Source organism: Trichosurus vulpecula, chromosome 3, assembly GCF_011100635.1.
Source record: "Trichosurus vulpecula isolate mTriVul1 chromosome 3, mTriVul1.pri, whole genome shotgun sequence".
Lineage (NCBI taxonomy): Eukaryota > Metazoa > Chordata > Mammalia > Diprotodontia > Phalangeridae > Trichosurus > Trichosurus vulpecula.
In genome coordinates, this window is record NC_050575.1 from 428,777,956 (window position 1) to 428,799,315 (window position 21,360).

General features: G+C 44.5%; 1 protein-coding gene across 1 annotated transcript in view; it reads right to left on the bottom strand.

Moving 5' to 3' along the window:
• Positions 1–21,360, bottom strand: part of DOCK5 (dedicator of cytokinesis 5) — a 189,667-nt gene that overhangs the window by 57,824 nt on the left and 110,483 nt on the right. Inside the window, exons 23-32 of the mRNA XM_036750130.1 lie at positions 19,694–19,805; positions 17,869–17,939; positions 17,247–17,353; positions 12,716–12,852; positions 10,298–10,393; positions 9,045–9,143; positions 4,411–4,505; positions 3,557–3,635; positions 1,751–1,851; positions 6–64 (exon numbers count right to left, since the gene is read on the bottom strand). Coding sequence (XP_036606025.1) covers positions 6–64; positions 1,751–1,851; positions 3,557–3,635; positions 4,411–4,505; positions 9,045–9,143; positions 10,298–10,393; positions 12,716–12,852; positions 17,247–17,353; positions 17,869–17,939; positions 19,694–19,805 — 956 coding nt within the window. The remainder of the gene's footprint in view (positions 1–5; positions 65–1,750; positions 1,852–3,556; positions 3,636–4,410; positions 4,506–9,044; positions 9,144–10,297; positions 10,394–12,715; positions 12,853–17,246; positions 17,354–17,868; positions 17,940–19,693; positions 19,806–21,360) is intronic.

Sequence of the window (21,360 nt, forward strand, 5' to 3'; positions counted from 1 at the left end):
CTCACCCAAGTTATACCACATATCCCGGATTCTAAAGCCGATTTCCTTTCTCATGTCCCCATATCTAGAAGGAAGATCAGTATAAATATTTTTAGGGAAAACAAAGATAGAAAATGCGTTGAGGAGTCTTTTTAAATAAATGCAGAGGACTTTGGCCAGAAAGAAGCACAGGTAAGCAGCATAGCTGGGAATGTGACAGGCTGAACCCAGGGTACCCTTGAAAACAGAAGCAACTTGAACGTGGATATCTGGGGACTTATCATCACCATCATTAGCATTTACTTGGCACTTTTAAGGTTTGTTAAGTGTTTTACCAAAGTTGTTTCTTTTTATCTTCACAATAACTCTGGGAGTTAGGTGCTTTTATTATCATCCCCATTTTACAGATGAGCCAATGGAGGCAGACAGAGATTAAGTGACTTTCCTGGGGTCTCAAGAGCTCATGAATGTCTGAGGCAGGATTTGAACTCAGGTCGTCCTGACTCTAGGCTCAGCACTCTGTGCACTGCTCTATCTGGCTGCCTCTAGGTCTTCATGTAGAATTCTTTTTTTTTTTCTGAGCTATTCTTCTATTTCATATATGGAAATGATGATTTGGGGATATTTGTTAAGTTCATAACAAAAATGATACATTGGAGAGAAAAGAGCATGATTTATCTTACATCAAGAATGCCCATTCTTTTAAGCGATGGATCACATGAGTTCTGCGGAGTTGGGGGCCCATGAACTCAATGATATAAACTATTCTATTCAGCTTCACTTATGGTGACTAATGTTACTACCAACACTAATAATAAGATGGCTAACATTTATACAGCACCTACCACGAGCCAGGCACTGTGCTAAGCCCTTTTACAAATATCTCCTCATTTGAGCCTCATGACAACCCTAGGAGACAGGTTTTATGATTATCCTCATAGATGAGGAAACTGAGGCAAATAGAGGTTAAGTGACTTGCGCAGGGTCACACGGCTAGTCATTGTCTGAAGCCGAATTTGAACTTAGGTCTTCCTGGCTCCAGGCCCAGTGCTCTATCTGCTGCACCACCTACTTGCTGACTATATTCAGTCACGTTAATATGAGATTTAGTGGCGCTCAGTGACACAGAAGAATGGGGGGGTAGGTGGGAGTTGGGGGTCCTGGCTCACTGCTCAGAAGAACTTGTGAGCTCACTAGCCTGGGATAACTAACCCTAACCCAGCTGTGCCCTCCTGTCTGGTGGGATTCTCACATTTTCTCCCATAACTCTTCCATTGAGAATCTACCCAATGTGAGTGAGGTCTTTCCCTGTAGCACTTTTGTTGAAACTCCCTTTTAAGGAGAAAAGATCAACATTTTTATTTTTAAACTAAAATTTAAACATTTTATTTTTTAAACTAAGTTTATTTAAAACTATTTTAAATTGTGGAAGGAAGCAATGCATAATAAGGCCTGGAAGGCTGATTGGAGCCAGGTTATGAAGGTCTCCAAAAGCCAAATGAGGGGGTTTGGGACATTGACATTCCCTCTGATCCAGAGCTTCCTAACTCCAGGACCAGGCATTTGATCCCCCAACCCCATTCGGAAGGTCATGGCATCCATTCAAGGATAGAATAGAGGCTCTCTTATGTCCCACAATGGGATCACATGATGGGAGAGCCATTGGGGGAGGGGGGGAATGACTGTTGGGTCGAAGAAGAACGCGCTACCACCTTAGGTGAGAACCACTGCTCCCCGCTCCCACCATGATGGAAATTCCAGGGACACTTACTTCTTGACCATTTTGGTGCGCTTGGCTTGAGAGAAGGTTTCCAGCTGAAGGGATTCATGGGTGAGGAACGCGACAGCCAAGTGAAAATAATTATTCCAAAGCTACAGAGGATTCCACAGTGAGGTGGAGGGGGGGAAAAGCAGAAACCAAGTAATTAAGGATCAGAACCAAACATGGCAGAAAGACGCGAAACCACCCCCAAGTCTGTGAAACTTTCTGTTCCTCACAGGCCCATCACTGATCTCCATCCTCCATTGAAAGGGTTGAGATTCAGGGACTGAGATTTATAGAACCAGGTTGGTACAAGGGAATATTATACTGTATTTGAAGTCAGAAGATCCGAGTTCAAATCTTGGCACTCCTTGAAACCTGTGTGACTCAGCACCACCCTGGGTCTCAGTTTCCCATCTGCAAAATGAGAGGGTTTGGAGCAGATGCCTGTGAGGTCCCTTCCAGCTCTGCAACTGTGACCCCAAGATCTGTGATCCCATTAACTAGATCGTAAGAGTGAACAATCCCGATTTCTTTGGTCAGGGAACTGAGGTATGTGGGAACTCCCTCCCCCAACCCGTCTGTGACTTAGAGACAAGTTGCTTATTGTTCTGAGAGACTATTATAGCTTTTAACCAACCAACCAACCAATCACCAAGCACCTACTATGTGCCAATCACTGTGCTAGGAGCTAGAGACACAAGGAAAAATGATCAAATGATTCCTCTCAAGGAGCTTACATTTGAATGGAAGAGACAACAACTACCCATAATTAATAGGATATGGTTTATATTAATAATAATGATATAATGTGTCATATCATATATTGTAATCTGTATTTCAATGACATTTTATGTCAATATAATTATTTTAATATTTATTTAATACAATAACATTATTGTGATATAATTTAATGTATGTTAGAACATATAACATAGTAATATACTGTTAACATAATATATAATGCAGTTTAATAGAAAATATATAATATAGTGTATGATATTCTAGATAATAAAATATAGTATGATTATAGCACACATCACATAAATGTTATAATATACCATATTAATATGTGGACCATTATATTGATAATATAACACATTAACTACATGTATAATATAGTAATTATAAATAAATTATATAATAACAGAATGAATATTATTACAATCTAGATATTAAAAATATATTATTATGTTACATTATACGGTCATGTTATATTATCCAGAAATATAATAATACATGTACACACGTGTACACATATACACACATATGTATATCATAACAATAAAGTGAATACATATACATATACTCCAGGGTCATTTGAGAGGCAGGACACAAACAGTTGGAAAGAGGAAGATTTTTTCTGCAGAAGATGGTGCTTTGCCCAGGGCTGCACAGGGAATAAACCTCAGAGGCAGAATTCACCCCCAGATGTTCCTGACTCCAAGCCCAGAACACTACCCCCCATGCCACACTGCCTCTTAATTGCTAAGTGCATAGAAGTCATAGCTTGTGACGTATGGCCTTAGTCCCCCACCCAACCTCCTGGGTCAAACTCCAGGTTTGGAGAATGATGGGCTTATATAAAGTCCTTCGGTTCTTCTGGAGAAGTTTAGGCCACAGGCAACCAAAGCTGGTGATCACTTCCTGCACTGGGGGGAGGAGGGGGAGGAGGTAGGTGGATGCATGTGCTCCGAGGAGGACAGAACAGGAGAATATGCTTTTTGGATGTACGAGGAGAATGCAAAGGGAATGTCTCCCAGTGAAAATTGTCTGGTGACAGCTTAGGAGTAATGCAGGGGAAGAGAGTCTTACCTGGAGTTCGAAGCTTGCCTGGTCCATGAAGAACTTTGTGAGAACCTCAGCAAATAGGTTTATAGACCGGAGAAAAACCCTGGGGGGAGAAGCAGCCTTGTAAAGAGAAGACCCTCGTGATCACTAGGACTTGGCCTCCCTACATTCAGAGACTAAACCTTGGTTAGAATCATAGAACCTGCAGGTGACAGGACCTTAGAGATCATTTAGTTTATTTTTCAATAAGTTGACAAGCATTTATTAAGCACCTACTGTTTGCCAAGCACAAAGGATGCAAAAACAAGACACAAATAGGAGTTTGTCATCAAAGGGCTCACAGTCTGAGTCCCTGATAGGTTAAATAACTTGTTTGCGATCACACAGCTAATAGGAGGCAGAGGCTGTCTTTGTTGCTCCTGATCCTGGGTTCTAACCACTACACTATATTGCCCATCTGCTCTATGCAAGGCTAATTGCCAAAGATACAAAGGAAAAATTAAACCAGTACTCACTGGTTTTTTTTTTTTGAAGGGGAAGGGATCAGAAGTCACAGAAATGTGATTTCTTTGGTCTAGTGATCTCTATCCTACATGGAAGATAACTGTTATTGTGATTTAAAATCTTGGAGAGATAAGTTTAAGTGACTTATCCAGGATCACACAAACAGCGTGGTTCAGAGCTGGACTTGAGCTCAGGTCTCATCACACCTCAGTCCCTCCTGTTTGGGAGCCTGTCAGCAGATCTTGACTCGTCACACTCAGTAGGTAAGTGGTGGGACACAACATCATCGCTGAAGTTTAGCCCAGGCTCAGCCCCATCAGACCACTGTGCTACGGGCCCTGAGGGTCTCCAGCTGGGGAAGCTTCCACCTTTACCTGTTCTGCATCATATTCATGACCATCCAGTCTGGGGCATATACATTCTTCCCGATGAGATCCTTAAACATGATGAAGGTTTCCATCAGGAAGTCCTGCGCAAAACAAATGCCAAGAAAAGTCAGTGTTTGAGTATCACTACAATGACCAAATCTGGCTTCAGAGAAGAGGTGAAGGGAGTCCCTTTCCTTCTTCCTTTCATTATACAGGGAGAGGACTATGGGTGCGGAGGGGGGCATCCACACTCTGTTCTGACGAACTGTTTTATCTTATTGAATCAACCAACCAACGAGACACTTGTTGAGAGCCTTCAGACAGTCAACGGACAGACATTAATAGTGTACTTTGTGCTGGGTGCTGGAAAGACAAAATAAAGGCAAAAAACCAGTCCCGGCCTCAAGAGCTTATATTCTAATGGAGGAGACAACATGAACAGAAATGGCAAAATACAAATCTCATAATTAACTTGTAATCTCATAGATTTGGCCTTGGAGGGACTGTAGAGACCATCTTATCCAATCTCTTCATTTGACAGACGAGGAAACTGAGGGTCATAGTGGCCCTTGCTCACACAGCTAGCAAGCGTCAGAAACTGGACTTGAATCTAGTTCTTGTACTCTTCACTGTGCCATGCTAGGGATGGTTAGCTCAACAAGCAAAGGCTTGGGTGGGGCAGAGCATGATTTTGTTGTTTTTCAGTCAGGTCTCACTTTTTGTGGCCCCATTTGGGAGTCTCTTGGCAAAGAGACTGGAGTGCTTTAATATTTTCTTCTCCAGCTCATTTTACAGATGAGGAAACTGAGGCAAACAGGGTGAAGTGACTTGTCCAGGGTCACACAGTAGTGTCTGAAGTCAGATTTTAATTCAAGAAGATGAGTCTTCCTGACTCCAGGGCTGGCACTCCATCCACCCAGCTACCTGATACGTATCTTCAAATGTCTATCAAATATCTGTTGGAGGAACTTGTTTGACTTGACTCTGGAGGGAGCACAAAGGGTGGGTGCTGCAGAAGGGCCAATTTCTGTTTAATGTCAGGAGAACCTTCCTAAGAATGAGCCCAGTAGGGGAAGGCGATGTCTTGGGGGATAATGGATTCATACTCACTGGAGGCCTCTAAGCAAATGCCAACAGGAAAGTAGGCCCTATTCTCGAGGAGCTTACATTCTAAGAGAAGGCAATGTACAGAAGGGGGAATGGTTGGGAAGCCAGTGCCTTTGACACCTCTGAAAGTCTCTAAGCAGTGGCCAGATGGCCATTTGTCAGGATGTGGAAAATGACCCCTTGTCAAGGTAATATTGGTCCCAGCTGCCTTGGGTGTCCTCCATTTTTGACATTCTATGATAGAACTAACAAGACATTGACTAAACTCTCATTCTGAAACTAAGCTTAGGGGAAAATGGTGTTGAGGAAGATTACCTGGGGACAGTGACAGCCTAGATTAGGGGTTCTTAATCTGGGGTTCATGAGCTTTTTTTAAAGTTAATAACCCCATTTTAATATAACTGGTTCCTTTTATAATCTTCTGTACATTATGTACTTACAAACATTATTTTGGATTTACCAGACTACCCTAATGGTCCATGACACAAAAGAGGGTTAAGAACTCCTCTTTTAAAATAAACATTTGCTTAAAAACAAGCTAGATAAATAAAACACATAGCTTCCCGGTTGTAGCCTTTACTAACTATGTGACCTCCCAGGACACTGTTTAACCTGGCTCTGTCTCAGTTTCTTCATCTGTAAAGCAAGGCGCTTGGACAAGATGACCTCCCAGGCCCCTTCAAATTCTACAGCCATGTCCCTATTATCTTATATTAGGAATAAGGCTTTCTTTTCACAGTAGCCAGATGGTCAGATTTGGTGGCAGCGAGGTGGTGGTGTCTTTAGAGCACTGGATTTCACCTAAATTCAAATCCCCCCCCCACCTCAGATCCTTGCTGCTTCTGTGACAAGGGGCAAGTCTTTTAGATGCCCTCATCCTCAGGTTCCACATCTGGAAAATGGGGGTGATAATGCACCCACCTCCCAGGGTTGTCATGAGGATAAACGAGATAGTGTGTAACATGTTTGTAAACCTTAGAGCGCTCTATCACCATCATCGTCATTAATGGCTCGAGCCTTCCCCCTTCTGATGGAGTGGAATAGGCTAAGACAGGCAACAGGAGAGAATCGTGGTGGCGTGGAATCTGGATGCTCCCTGAGGCAGCAGGACAACAGAGAGCTGCTGGAAGAAAGTTCCCTGCTCACCAAGAGGATTCATCAGCTTTGTAATCCTCCACCTCACTGTCTTCTGAATAAAACCAATCAGCACGAATTAAGCACCTACTGTGCGCCAGACACAATGCTAGGCACTGGAGATGTAAAGAGGAAGCATGAAACAGCCCCCACATGACAGATTTATACAACATGTCAGAGTCTGTAAAGTGCTTAGAAACTCACAACAACACAAGTACCCAATACTGATATTACTACACACATTTACAGACCAGAAAACTGTGGCTCAGAGATATTATGATCTAGTTATGTGGCAGGAGTGAGATTTGAACCCAAGTCTTCCTCAGTGTAAGACCAGCACTTTCTGTCCCTTTGTTTTGAAATGGAAAAAGCACTGAGATCAGATGAAACCTTCTGCGTTTCAAAATCAAAGTGGAAGGCTATACCTAGTGCATCCTGTAGGGGGCTCTATTGCTCAACAAAAATGAGTTGAAACCATCCTGGGTGGCAGGGTTCACCCTCTCTGGTGGCTCTGCTAGTCAACTCCCAGGGAGCGAGATGGCAACATGATCTGGGATCACAGTCTAAGAGGAGGGAGGAAGCCCAGAGGGTCCAACCCGCTCATTTCACAGATGAGGAAACTGAGAACCATGGAAGTTCAATGACTTAGCCAGTATCCACACAGATCTTAAGCCTCAGAGGTAGGTCCTGTGACATGGATCCAGTACTTATTTCACAGTAGTGGGTCTTCCTGACTTCAGACCCAGCACTCTGCCCACTAAACCATAAACCACCTAGCTGTCTTCCAGGCAGAGGTTAAGTGACTTGCCCAGGGTCACACAGCTAGTAAGTGTCTGAGGCCAGAGTTGAACTCAGGTCTTCCTGACTCCAGGCCCAGCACTCTATCCACTGAACCATCTAGCTGCCCTATGGGATTGCATAGCTGTATGCAATAACCCTTTGGATTTTTTTGCATGCCTTTTTTCAAAGTGCCACGTAGTCAAGAAGGAACAAGAAATGTTCTCCCCTTTTTACGGTTCTGCCCAAAGTCAGATGGGCAAGATGTTGAGGACTTTGGGAAGAGAATCTGGAGGTCTTACTCCCCAGGTTCTACCTTGCTGGGTGCCCCAATGCCTCCTCATCTTCACTCCCTGAACTTGGCATTCCATCGCCCGCCTGCCTGCGGACTTTGCAAAGCCTGTCTGACCCTCATGCCGGAAATGCACTCCCTCTTCCCCATCATCTCTATGACTCTTTCACCAGCATCCTTCAGGGTTTCTACAGATTATTCTCAATCCGTTCTTGCACTGTCAGATGTTTGCTAGTCTATCTGCAGGTGGTATCTTCCCAGTAAAATATAAACTTCTTGAGAGGAGGAACCGCTTTGTCATTCATCTTATACCTCCAGTATCCAGCCTGGTATATTGGAGGCGCTTAAGAAATGCTTCTCATAGTGAGTCAAAGAAGGAAAGAAAGTCTCCACTTAGACCAAAATTTTCATAGCAGAACATTTTGTAGTGGCAAAGAACCGGAAATAAAGCAGATCCTCGTTTCTTGGGGAATCACTAAAAAGATTGTTATATGAACATAGATAACCAAATGCTAGAAAAAAGCTCGATGTGATGAACAGAGCAGCTCAGGAAGACTTGTATGAACTGATGCAGAATGAATCAAACAGAACCAGGAAAACAACATACACAGTGATCACAACAATGCAAAGGGAGAGGACCACAAAACAAGACAAAATGGAATGCTGTGCCATTATCCTGACCACGTTTGGTCCTAAAGAAGAGATGATAAAACGTGTCTCTGTTCTTTGTAGACACAGTGGAATAAAGGTGCAGAATACACAAATGCAGGCATACATCTGTGTGCATATATGCGTATGTTGATTTTACACCTATATTTTCTGTGTATATATGCACATGTGTATTATGTATATATATATGTGTGCGTGTGTGTGCGCGCGCGCGCACATGTGTATGTGTGTGTATACATACATATATATATATATATTCTGCACCTGCATTTTGTGTGTATATGCACATTTATATTGTGTACATGTGTGGGTACATATGTGTGTATGTATATAGGTACATGCATATATATAATATACACGTGTGTATGTATACATGTATGTATGTGCATGTATAGATTATATATATATGTATACACACACATATACCTAGTAAATACATTTTCATAGTCAGTGGATGTGCTGGTTAATTGTACCGAATAGCTTTTATCATTCTTAGCTAGGGCAGAATGTAGGTTTGGGAGATGTAAACAAAAAGAGGTATAAATACAAATTTTAAGGATGGGTGTTGAATGTGATGGAATGGGCCTGGACCAAGGACCAAGGAGCCTCTGACTCCACGATGACGTCTCGTGGCTGGAAAGACATGCTGATGACGACTTACAATGATATCCTGCCTTGTCTTGAAAGTGCTGATGTAGTGGTTATAATGGAAATCATCCATCTGCCGCAGGATGGCAGTCATGCAAGCGACGAAGCTGCCCTGGAAAGGAAGAAGGACAGTTAGCTGAGACTCAGCCAGCGATGAGCCCGCCCAGGATGCTTCAGGAAAACTTCACTGCCATCAGACACGTGATAATGGGATTCTGCTCAAGTGGAAATGTGTTCAGTGATAGGGCTCGGTGTGTGCTTAGGTCTTGGGAGGGCTGGCTTCTTTGCACCCATCTCAGCAATACGATATCTGCTCTGGGTGACTGATGGTGGAATCACTCTGCAGCCAGCCAGTCCGCTGGGTAGGCTGCCAGTAGACTTCTGAAGTCACTGCTCTGAACCAGTGATTTTTGCAAAGGGGATGGACTGTGGATCATCCCTCAGTATGTGTTCGCAATTCTAAATTTGCCTTTGTCTAAGAATCTGTCAATCTCTGTCAATTTCTTTTTCATTTTTGAGTCTCTCTGTTTTTCCCCTGCATATCTCTAATATCCCCCCTCTATCTGTTTCCTTCATCCAGCTTGACTAGAGATGTGACGTGCACTGCGTAAGACCATCTAAAGACAGAAAAATCCCCTTGGAAACCCTTGGGAGTAGCAGCGGGCAGTGCAGTTTTGCAAGTCTCAGATTGGGGTAACCCAGAACCCCGGGGTTCTGAGGTTGCTAGCCCCATGGCCTGAGATGCCTGAGAGGACCCTGGAGATCTAGCACTCTGAACCTCAAGATTTTAGGGGGGCCTTACCTCAGAAGGTAGAGGTCAGCACAAGAACCCCAGGGCAATACCAAGCACAGGTGATCACCCCATCCAAAAACTTTGCAGGGGGCAGAGTCTAGCCTTGGTGCAAATTCCTAACTCAGGAACTAAAGCTAGAGAGATGAGCAAATCTAGGAAAATACTGACCAGTATGATTTTTTTCAAATTTGCAAAAAAAAAAAATATTTAAAAATGCAAAACCAAAGCAAACCATGAAGACATGACAAAAAACACCTCTTTCCTTCCCTCTTTGCAGAAGTGGGTATGTACACTGCATATATAGTCAGGATCTGTGGATGCATTCGTTAGTCTTCCCTGATTTCATTTTAAAATTCTTTGTTAGAGGGGACAGCTGAAATGGTAGGGAGAGGAAGTCTATAGTCAGGAGTGACATTCATGTAGAAACAAATGTACCAACATAAATTGAAGAATTTTTAAAAAATGGTCCTTACTATGTGGGGAGACTGCCTGCTCATCCCGATCACAGTCCGATTGATCCTCCTCAAGAGACGCTCCATGATCAGCTGGATGTGCATCGAGGTAGGGCCCTGAGGGACAAAGAAACAAAAAGAAAGGCCCAGCATTTCATTCCGAGCTGGCACTACTGTATTCCAGGGAGCTCTGCATAGCACAGGCCTGCTTCGTTTTAGCACCTAACTGACTTCTTCCCTTCAAAGAAAGAGATTGTTAAAAAAATAAATCGTTGAACGTATTCAGCTGTGGAATGTGGCTGATGGCCTTTAGGAGAGAGGAGAAGAGCATCAGACCTGGAAAAACAGTCCTTTGTGAATATGCTAGAATGCAGAGGGCTTATCATTTATTCATTTGTTTGTTCAGAAAATATTTCCTGGGTAACCACCACATGAACCCAACAGTCAGCTAGAAATCGAGTCTTCAGTTAAAGTAGTGTCGACTACATCTGACTTATTCATTTAGGTCAAATTTATGACTGAGTAGGTTTTTTTTTATGTGCTGGGTATATTTTATAGTCCATTGTTTGTTGCTGTTCAGTTGTGTCTGACTCTTTGTGACCCCATTTGGGGTTTTCTTGGCAAACATACTGTGGTTTGCCATTTCCTTCTCCAGCCCCTTTTACAGATGAGGAAACTGAGGCAAACAGGGTGGAGTGACTTGCCCAGGGTCACACAGCTAATACATTTTTGTACTTGAAGTCAGGTCTTCCTGATTTCAGACCCGGTGTTCCATCCACTGAGCCGCCTACCTGCTTCCTAGGCAAACAGAGGTTAAGCGACATGTCCATGGCCTCATAGCTAGTAACTATCTGAGGTCAAATTTAAATTCAGGTCTTCCTGACTCCAGGCCCAGTGCTCTATCCACCTAGCTGCCCCTTTATAGTCTATTAGCATATAGTAATTGTACCAGAATATTTATACTCACTCTACAGGACTTGGAGCATCATCTTCTGTTGTGCATGAATTGGTTACAGTCACGAGCTATTTGGCAAATAGCTTCCTTTCTTCATGCCCCAGTTTATTTACTTACAACATGAGGGGAATGGATTAAAGGAGATGAGTCAAACTCCCATAGAAAAGCATCTCTGTGGGCAGCATGTTGACTTGGAAAACCACAAATTAACATTATCTATGTCGTATTGTTTTTTTAAATTTGCTAAACATCTCTAGGCAACTAGATGGCACAGTAGATTGCCAGACTTGAAGTCAGGAAGACTCATTTTCCTGAGTACAAATCCAGCCTCAAACACTTACTAGGTGTGACCCTTGGCAAGTCACTTAGCCCTGTTTGCCTCAGTTTCCTCATCTGTCAAATGAGCTGGAGAAGGAAATGGCAAACTACTCCTGTGTCTCTGCCAAGAAAACCCCAAATAGGGTCAGACATGACTGAACAGCAACAACAGCAAACACTTCTCTATTACATTATAATTTGGTTCAAGCCACACTGGGAGTTTTGGCTGTTTGCCATCTGTGGACAAGAGTTTCATATCTCTAGACTGGAGGTTGTATTTACTCTTATGACATGATTGATCACAGCTGTGACAAACTTGAAGGCAAATTCTTAGTAAGAAATGGACACCCTTCGCCCATCTCCAATGAGAGCATGACTTCCATAGCACAGCAGTTGGTTACCTGTGAAATCAGGGGTATACTAGATGCCCACTGAGGTCCCTTCCAACTTGACCTTGATGATCCTAAGTTATTAAGGAACCCAATCTTTCTGGGCCTCAGTTTCCTCAACTGAAAAATGAGGTGGGATGGCCTCTGGGGCTCTAAATCCTATGAGCTTATGACTCCCAATTAGTTCTTCACACTGTCCCACAATTCCTTCAAAGTTCAGCTTAGGTAAAGTGTCTTCTACAGAAGCTTCTGGGGTTCTCTTTCCCAGAAATAATTGTTTTTTCTTTTGGAGGCAATCAGGGTTAAATGACTGGCCCAGGGTCACACAGCTAGTAAGTGTCTGAGTCTGGATTTGAACTCAGGTCCTCCTGACTTCAGGTCAGTGCTCTGTCTATGGCACCACCTAGTTACCCCACTAGAAACAATTTCTCCCTCCCCAAACCTCTCAAAACCACTCTGGTTTCCTATTCTTTTCCACTTTCTAAACTTTACTCCAGTTATTTACCTGTTTGTGTCATCTCCCCCTCCCCACATTCAACTGTAAGTTATGAGAGGGTAGGTCCCCTGTTAGCTTTCACTGAACAATGTCTGGCGAGCTGGACTGAGCTACAAGATTGCATAGGAAGGTGCAATAGAGGGGACTTTGCACTCGGGGGTGGGGCCTGCTCAGACCCACAAAGAGGGAGAGCAGGGAGCTGGCAGCATCATCATCTCCCCAGCACTGAGGCCCAGCACACGGCTAGCTTGGCCCAGGGCGGGTGGGGGAAGAACACTCACCACATCCTTCCTGTCCAGCACTTCCAGGATGTTGCTGAGGAGCTGTGAGCTCGCCTCATGGTCAGGCTTGTTAGAGTTGTCATCGAGCTGGCCGCTGAGCTGGTCAATGAGCAGGGGCAGCAGAGCATCTCTGCACTCTGAGGAAGGAAATGGGGACACCACAGGCTGCCTGCTGGGAGTGGCAAAGCTGTTCTGCAACACGCAAGAGCTCTGCTCTCTGGCCAAACCAAAGACTTGTTGCTGAGCTCATGGGGTCCAAGCCTAGTCAAGCCACCTGTGGTGTCTTCTTAGACAATCACAGCAAGCCTTATGTGCATTTTATTTTCTTCTTCCCTCCCCCTTCCACCCTCCCTCCCTCCCTCCCTTCCTTCCTTCCTTCCTTCCTTCCTTCCTTCCTTCCTTCCTTCCTTCCTTCCATCCCTCCCTCCCTTTCTCCTCTCCCTCATTTCATTCTTCCTTTCCCTCCCCTTCCTTTTATTCACAATTTTTGCTTCAAAAACATCAAATTTCTGCATGGAGAGGCAGCGAACCAAACCTGAGGCTTGGAGTGAGGAGGCCTGGGTTCAGATCTTGCCTCAGCTGATTACTAGTTGTGACTTTGGGCACATGATTAATCATGCTCAACCTTGGTTTTACCATCTGCAAAATGGGCATAATTCTTCACATGAATTAATGCATAAACTCAGACACACAATTGGAGAGCAGGGCAAGTCTGGACTTCATGATCCCTGAAACATCATCAGTAGAGGTTCAATATCCAGATTGTGGCTCAGATAGGGAAAGTAACTTACCTAAAGTCACATAGCTTAAAAGAGCTGGGACTTTTTTAATATGAACTAATACATGTTAATATAAGTATCTCTTCTATATAATATAACATGTAATCTACAATAACATATTAAAACTAAATTTATATGTTAATATAAACTCAGGTTTATGGAATGTTGGAGTTGGAAGGCGCCTTTTCAGAATTTCCAGCCTAATCATCTTTTGGAAACTGAGGCCTGAAGAAACTATTCCAAGGACACAGTGGAAGAATACACTTTTAATTTTGTATAGGCTCATGAGGGTAAAGAGGGTCATCACCCCCCCTCTCTGAGGGCTTGGAGATCTCCTGTGGATTGTCCACTCCACTTGGAGGGCACGTCTGTCCTCTTTCAGCCCCATGATGGGCTCAGGGGCTCCACTTATGAGACAGAGAGGAGGGTCACACAGAAGGTAACAAGGCTTATCACCTCTCCCAGTGGTCTTGGTTGGCATACTCCCACCACCTTGCCTTCAGCCCTGTGTATTGGGGATCCTTGAGGAGTTTGGCCTTTGTTTTCTTTGATTAATTCAGTGTCTTTGATTGAGTCTTACTAGGTGCTAAGCCCCAGGCCCAAACCCCTATCTATTAGGTGCTAAGCCTATGTGGGTGTAAAGTGGTAACTAAGGTAGGGCCAATGAAGGGAGGTGCTAACACCAGAGCCAATCATAGGAGCCTAAGTTCTGGTTGCTCAGATGATGTTTGATGACATCTGAAACTGTATAAAAAGGGAGAACAGAGCTATTTGCTTAAGGCTCTCACTCCTGGAGGCGCGGGACTCTGGGCAGCTGCTCTGAGGGCCTTCCGGCTGAACTCAGATTTTGATGGTTTTCTTGGTAGCTATGAATTGTATTTGGTCTGTTTGTAATTTGCTTGTATTTGCTCTGAAGTTCAGGGTGCTGGCTTCTTCCCCTGAGCTAAGTGAATGATATTTGTATGCTGGATTAAAGTAAGATTATTAACCCCTTAACGTTGCTTTCCTTAGTAAAGCAGATCAAAAGAACCTGGGCTTGCAGTGTTCTGTGAGCTGGTTGTTGTTGGTTTCACACCCCCACAGCAGCTGCTAGCCGGACTGTTGAAACACCCTGCTCCCGAGCATATCTGGGGCAGAGCATTGCTGAACAGAATCCAGCTCAAACTCGGTCTCCTCCAGACTTTCTCCTTCATTGCCTCAGTGGAGAACACCCTCAGGCCTTGCATAACCCTTGGGATACTCTAGTTTATAACCATCGGTGCTGGTGTCATACCCCTCGTAGGCTGGAAACTATCTTATTTAAACATTACCCTCTGCAGCGCTAAGCCCAGTGCTCTAAATACAGCAGGTGCTTAATAAGTGTTTGCTGTACTTGTGGTTATTTGTAATTCAGTAAAATCAGATCCAACAGCACAAGCTTACTTAAGCCAGGCACTGGCACAGAGACAAGCATGAAGCAATCTCTGCCCTCCATGGGGTTACACCAGCACCTCTCAGGGCTAGGCTCCCAGGAGGAGGCAGGACCTGGAGAGCCCAGCATACGGGAAGGCTGAGAGGGCAAGGGGGAAGGCATGCTGACCTTTAGTAAGACCCCTGGTTGCAGACAAAATGGCAGGATTGTAAATGTATTTATTGCATTAACCTCTCTGTGCCTCAGTTTCTTTATCTGTGCAATGGTGGGGCCTCTTCCAGCTCTAAATCTGATTGCTTTACTAAATAATAATCCGAGAGTATCATCAGGGTAGGTAGAAAGGAAACAAGCATTTTACAGTGCCTACTATGTGTCGGGGGCTTTACAAATATTATCTCATTTGATCCTCACAACAATGGGGGGGGGAGGTGCTGCCATTATCCCCATTTAACAGATAAATAAACTGAGGCATACGACTGCGGTAAAGTGACTTGCCCAGGGTTACAAAACTAGTAAGTTCTGAGGCTGGATTTGAACTCAGGTCTTCCTGACTACAGGCACAGTACTCTATCCACTGTATCACCCAGCCACATCTAGAGTGGAAAGAACCATTGTAGATTCTTCTCCTGCCTCTGGTAGGTCTGTTGCCTTGGTTAAATCATTCTACCACTCTGGGCCTCAGTTTCTCCATCTGTAAAATGACCAGATAACCTCCAAGCTCTCTTCCAACTCTAGTTCTATGATCCAAGTCTTAGGCCAGAGAGGAGAAGAACTGGAGGGGATGTGAGAGATGTCTCCAAGTACACAAAGAGGGGCCAGCCTGGTTCTGCTTGGCCCCCGAGGGCATAATGGGGAGCAAAGGAGGGTGTTAACCAAAGGCAGAGGTCCTCTCATGATCAGGAAAACATTGACCAGTTAGGGCTGTTCTGCCCTGGAAGGTGCTTCCTCCAGAGGCCATCAAGCAGAGGCTGGGTGACCACCAGTTGGCGACACTGCAGACCCTGTTCGTACGTAGGGATGCCCTCTGGGGTTCCTTCTAACTCTGAGGTTCTCCTGAAGTCAGTGCAGAGGTCTGCATGGGTCTCAAGGGGCTCGAGATCACAGCCACCAAGGCCTCCAGCCTCACTGCCAGTCAGACTCTGTCTGTGCCACCTGGGAGGGGCAGGGTTCAACGCTTATTGTTAAATGAATGGTTTGAAGCTCCCTGCCTTGGTTTCTATGCAGGGAATAAGAAGAAAGTGCTTAAAAGGCTCCCCACTGTCTGCCCCTCTCTTTCCATCATGCTGTGAGGAGGGGGAGGGTCCGTGAACATAGGAGGACACTGGTTGATTGTTCTCAGAAAGATGACGCAAGTCCTGAATGTTTGGGGAACTAGAGAGACTCAGTAACTGACCTCAACTTCCCCTGAAGAGCAGGTTCCCTGGGGCACCTGTAAACAATACCTAGAGAGGACCCTGGTGACTCATTCTGGGATAATGGACGTTGGCTCGAGAAGGGGCTGGGCTGGAATTTCAGCCCCCAGTACAGAATCCTGACCCTGCAGTCTTAACAACTTGTGTCCAACTCCCACCTCCATGACCCTGGACAAATCCTCAGCTTCCTTGGGTCTCAGTTTCCAAGTCTATAAAATGAGTGGATTTTCCTACTTGTCCTCTGAGATATCATCCTTTCCAATTCTATATCTATAAATCTCTAACCTCTACTGAGCTCTGGACCAGTAAGGACCCTCCCCCCATCCCCCCCACCCCCCCACCAGGGCTATTCCCCCAGAGGGAACTACTGTTCTAGGGGTTTTGGATCTTCCTTCTTGGTAAAATTTAGCTCTTTCTGGGTAGAAACTTTGTCAGTTTTTCTTTCTTTCTCCAGTTCTTAGCAAAGTGCCTGGGTGCACTGTTAGACAACCCAGAGGTCATCGCTCAACGGTCTAATTTTACAGAAGAGGAAACTGAGGTCTAGAAAGGGGACGTGGAGGGTTCCATGGCTGGTAAGTGCATAGTGAGACTCTATGATCTCCAATATGGCAGGACGCCCTCCACTAATACAAATCACAAGGTCTTAGATCTCGGGGTAAGAAGCACCCTACAGGCCATCATTGGCACGGGGAGGTGAAGGGCTTACTCAAGTAAAATGTAACTACAAAGTTAGGGCTGGAAAAGAGCTAAGAGTTTATACAGCCCAGCCCCTTCACTGTAAAGAGGAAGATGAGGACCAGAAGGGTCAATCGCCCTGCCATAGGGAGGATGTGCCAGAGCTGGGATTGGAACCCAGGCCCTCTGACTCCAAATCCAAGGTCTTCTCTGCTGTGCTGGGTTGACTTACGCTGAATTGGCATGACACTCACCCGTCTGGTGGAAAAGGTTACTCTCCACTATCTTGGTCATGCAGTTAAGCTTCTGTCGGACCAGCTGGTTATCAGGGATGCTTTGGATGAATTTGCTGAAGAGGATGCTACAAAGAGAACCAGACCCATCAGGGACATTCCTCGCCCATCTCCTATCCAAGGTTGCACTTCCAGGGGTCAGCCTGGCCTTCAACCCCCTCCCTGGGACTTGGGCCAGCAGGGAGCCCTTCTCTCCAAAGGGGAAAAGGAAGATCAGATTCTCGGAGCCTTCCCAGAAGCTCAGGACAAATACTCCTTTCTCTCCTTGACACATCCCCTTCCATCAAGGGCTTGCAAAAACTTGACCCACCTCTAATGGCCCTCCTCCTGCCTTTCCCCATACCAAGTAGATCCTAGCCCATGTCTTCCTTTGGCCCTTGGGTATATGGCCCCCACAGCCTTTCCTCAGGTAGGTTAGGAATGCCTGGTGTGCCTCTTTTGGTTCATTTGTGTCCCTACAGATATACATGTGCACTTGGTAGAGATGCTGGTGAAGTCAAGGATGAGGGCATCCTCCCTTGCCAGCCCCAGGGTCAATGCCTTGTCTTGGCTACATCTGGACAGCCGACTCATCCCTCTTTACCTGAGTTCAACGGGATCAAACACCATCTTGACGTCATTAATTATATTGGGAAGGTACTTCAGAGCTGCACCCTGCAAGAAACATAAGATGGGTGGAGATCTAGAACCAACCCAATCCTATCACTTTAGAGATGAGGGAACTGAGGCTCAGAGACAACAAGTGACTTGTTCACAGTCACACAGATAGTGGGGGCTAAATCAGGCTTCAAGCTCAGGTTCTCCAAGGACAAGTCCAGTGTTTAATTTGCTGCCAGAGAGATTCCCAACAGAAAAGCAATGAGATCCTGGAATCTTGGAACAGGCTTCAGGGACAGGTGGATAAAGGGTTTTTATTTTGAAAACAACACACACAAGGACTACAATAATGTAAATAGAAATAATAACAAGAATTAAACAATGAAATCTGAAATTAGAATCATCATTCTTAATCCCAAAGAGGACAGGTGAAAAGTTATCTCCTTCCTATCTTTTCAGAGGTGAGAGCCTATGGATACAGAGCACTGCATGTAATATCCCTCTTTTTTCTTATTTATTATAAGGGATTATTCTCTGCAAAGAGAAAAGGGGAATATATTAGGAAATGCAAAGATACTGGAGTGGTTTGCCATTTCCTTCTCCAACTCATTTGACAGATGAAGAAACTGAGGCAAATAGGGTGAAGTGACTTGCCCAGGGTCACATAGCTAGTAAGTGCTTGAGGCTGGATTTGAACTCAGGAAGGTGAGTCTTCCTCACTCCAGGTCCTGTGCTCTGTACACTATGGTACCACCTAGCTGCCCAAGAGTCAGAGGACCTGGGTTCAAATCCTACCTCTGAAGTGCACACCTGAATGACCTTATATAAGCCGTTTAACTTTTCTGGATGTCAGCTCTAACCTCTGTAAAATGAGGCACTGGGCTAGCGGGCCTCTGAGATTCCTTCCAACTTGAGGTCCATGCAGGACCCTGCGGACCCCACTGGGCCCTGGATCTCAAACGCCCAACAAAGAATTTGAGTTTGATTTCTCTAAGCTGTCAGCAATATTCACCTCCCCTGGTCTTGGAGTCAACAGAAAGCATTTTCTTTTTGGAAAAAGATGTTTTCTATTCATCCAAGGAAGAAGCTAGTTCCTGCAGCCCTGGGACCTTCTGGAGGATGGCATCAAGAAAGAACGGGCCCCAGGGACCTTCAGGTATAAGGTCCCAGGGCCGTCACAACCCTCTACCTTCTTTAAAACTCTCAGCCAATTTGATTCCTCTCTTTTGCACTTTTCGTATTTTCCTTTGAAAACTTGATTTATGTGTCTATTACTCATCACTTCTACTAGACTGTGAATATTTCATGAGCAGAGGAAGTATCTTATTCATCTTTCAATTCCCTAAGTAACCAGCACACTGCTTTGTACACAGTAGGGAGATAATCGATGCTTGCTTACTGAATGAATGATAGAGAAATGAATGAATGAATCAATGAACAGTGAAGGAAAGCCCAATGAGTGGTGATGACAATTACAAATGCTTGACATTTTTCAGAAGGGGAGACTCCCCAAGGATAGGAAGATTCCGTGCAACAGTACCTTTAGCAATTCTCTGAATTTACATGCATCATAAAAAAAAGTGAAGGCATGTGTGCAAATATATTTTGTGTATAACAGATGGATAAAACTAGAGGAGCATTGGGAAAATTGTCCATAGTATCCATAGAAAGTTCCACAATAAGTTCTGCAAGCTCTCCTAGTATATTTGAATTTTGATTCCTTTTGGGAAAAAAAAAATCTATTTCTAGGCAATTTTCCAGGAACATGCCCAGTCTGTGAGACGAAGCAGGTCAGTGAATATCATACTAACCTTGATCTTAACAGCCTCCTCCAGGGGTCTGTCCATTAGGTTATTAAAGGAGAGAAATAGCTTGCGAATTGCATTGTTAAATTCATCCCCATCTTCACTTTGACCATAAAATCTAAGGGAAAAAAGGGGAGAAGGTAAAAGAATAATTGACCTCAAATGAAACGTAGAGCATATCCATATACTCGACAAATCTAGAGCATGCTCAGTACCTCATGGTTTATTCCTCTTTCTATAGAGGCAGAAAGCAAGAGGAAACTAGGTGGTGCGATGGAGAAAGCACTGGACCTGGAGTCAGGGAGACCTGAGTTCAAAATTCAGCCTCAGATACTTATCAGCTGTGTAATTGTAGTCGAGTCATTTAACCTCTGGCTCAGTTACTTCATCTGTATTTTTGGAGATAGTGATAGCACCTACCCTCCAGGGGAGCTGTGAGGATCAAATGAAATATTTGTAAAGGATTTTGCCAACCTTAGAGTGCTATGTAAATATTAGGTATTAATAAGATTCTTTTAGATTTGACAGGATCTAGCTACATAACCTGAGATGGTTAAAATCTGGAGGAAAGCAGGGAAATGATTTAGTAACTGCTCTTCTGTAACCAGAGTCCCCAGCTAGCCAATCATGGAATGGCAAACCATTTATTAAGCCCTGGGGACACAGAGAGAAAACGAGATGGCCCCTGGTCTGAAGGAACTGCGGAGACAACACATTAAAGGGGCTTTCATTCACGGCAGATGGAAAGGCCAGGGCATACTTAGGTTCACTTCGGTTCTGGCGGGGAAAGTGGTAGGTCAGATGGCAAGGTCCTCAGCACCTTAGGAAAAAACAGCAGGACAGACAGTGTCCCAACTAAGGCTGCTAAGGGTTGGAATAGAGGGAGATACCTCTAGCACAGGTGGAGGGGAGGTGAGGGAGTCAACATCTTACTGAGGTGGGTTGTCTAAGACCTAGAGGGAGTGTGCAATATGGGAGCTGGGCTGGCAAAGGGTAGGTCTATGGTTTTCATCATGGCATGGGGTAATGCTAGTTTCAGTGGCTGGGTTTCCCTGTGGTGGACTGAGATGTTGAAAGGGAGGTTCCCAGGTCCCCATCATGGCATCCCTGAATTTCAGCACTAAAAAGGATCTCAGGGGCCCTTTAGTCCAACCTGTAGCTGAATAACAATCGGAACTATAACCTGCCCCACAATCAGAGACACAGCTATATAGATATATAGATAGATAGATAGATAGATAGATAGATAGATAGATAGACAGACAGATGGATGGATGGATGGATGGATGGATGGCTGATAGATAAAAGTTGAATGAGATGCTTGTAAAGTTCTTAGCCCAGTGCCTGGTACAAAGTAGACACTCTATAAATGTTTATTCTCTTGCCCTTATTCAGTAGCTTCTTGAAGTCCTCCAACTGAACGAAGAGGAACCTACCATGGCCGAAGGAAGCCTATGCTTTAAACAGCTCTAAATCTTGACAGTTTTCCCAACACCAATTTTCTTGTATATAACCATGAAAGGAAAGCCAGTGCCATAGCTTCATGCTAAGTAGGAGTGGTCAAGTTTGGACACCCAGACCATGAAAAGCAGGCAAAAGAAAAGGTCATTGTCCTTCAAAGCCAGAGAAAGGGTTTCAAAGACAGAAAGCGAAAAGTGAGCAATCAGAAAAGA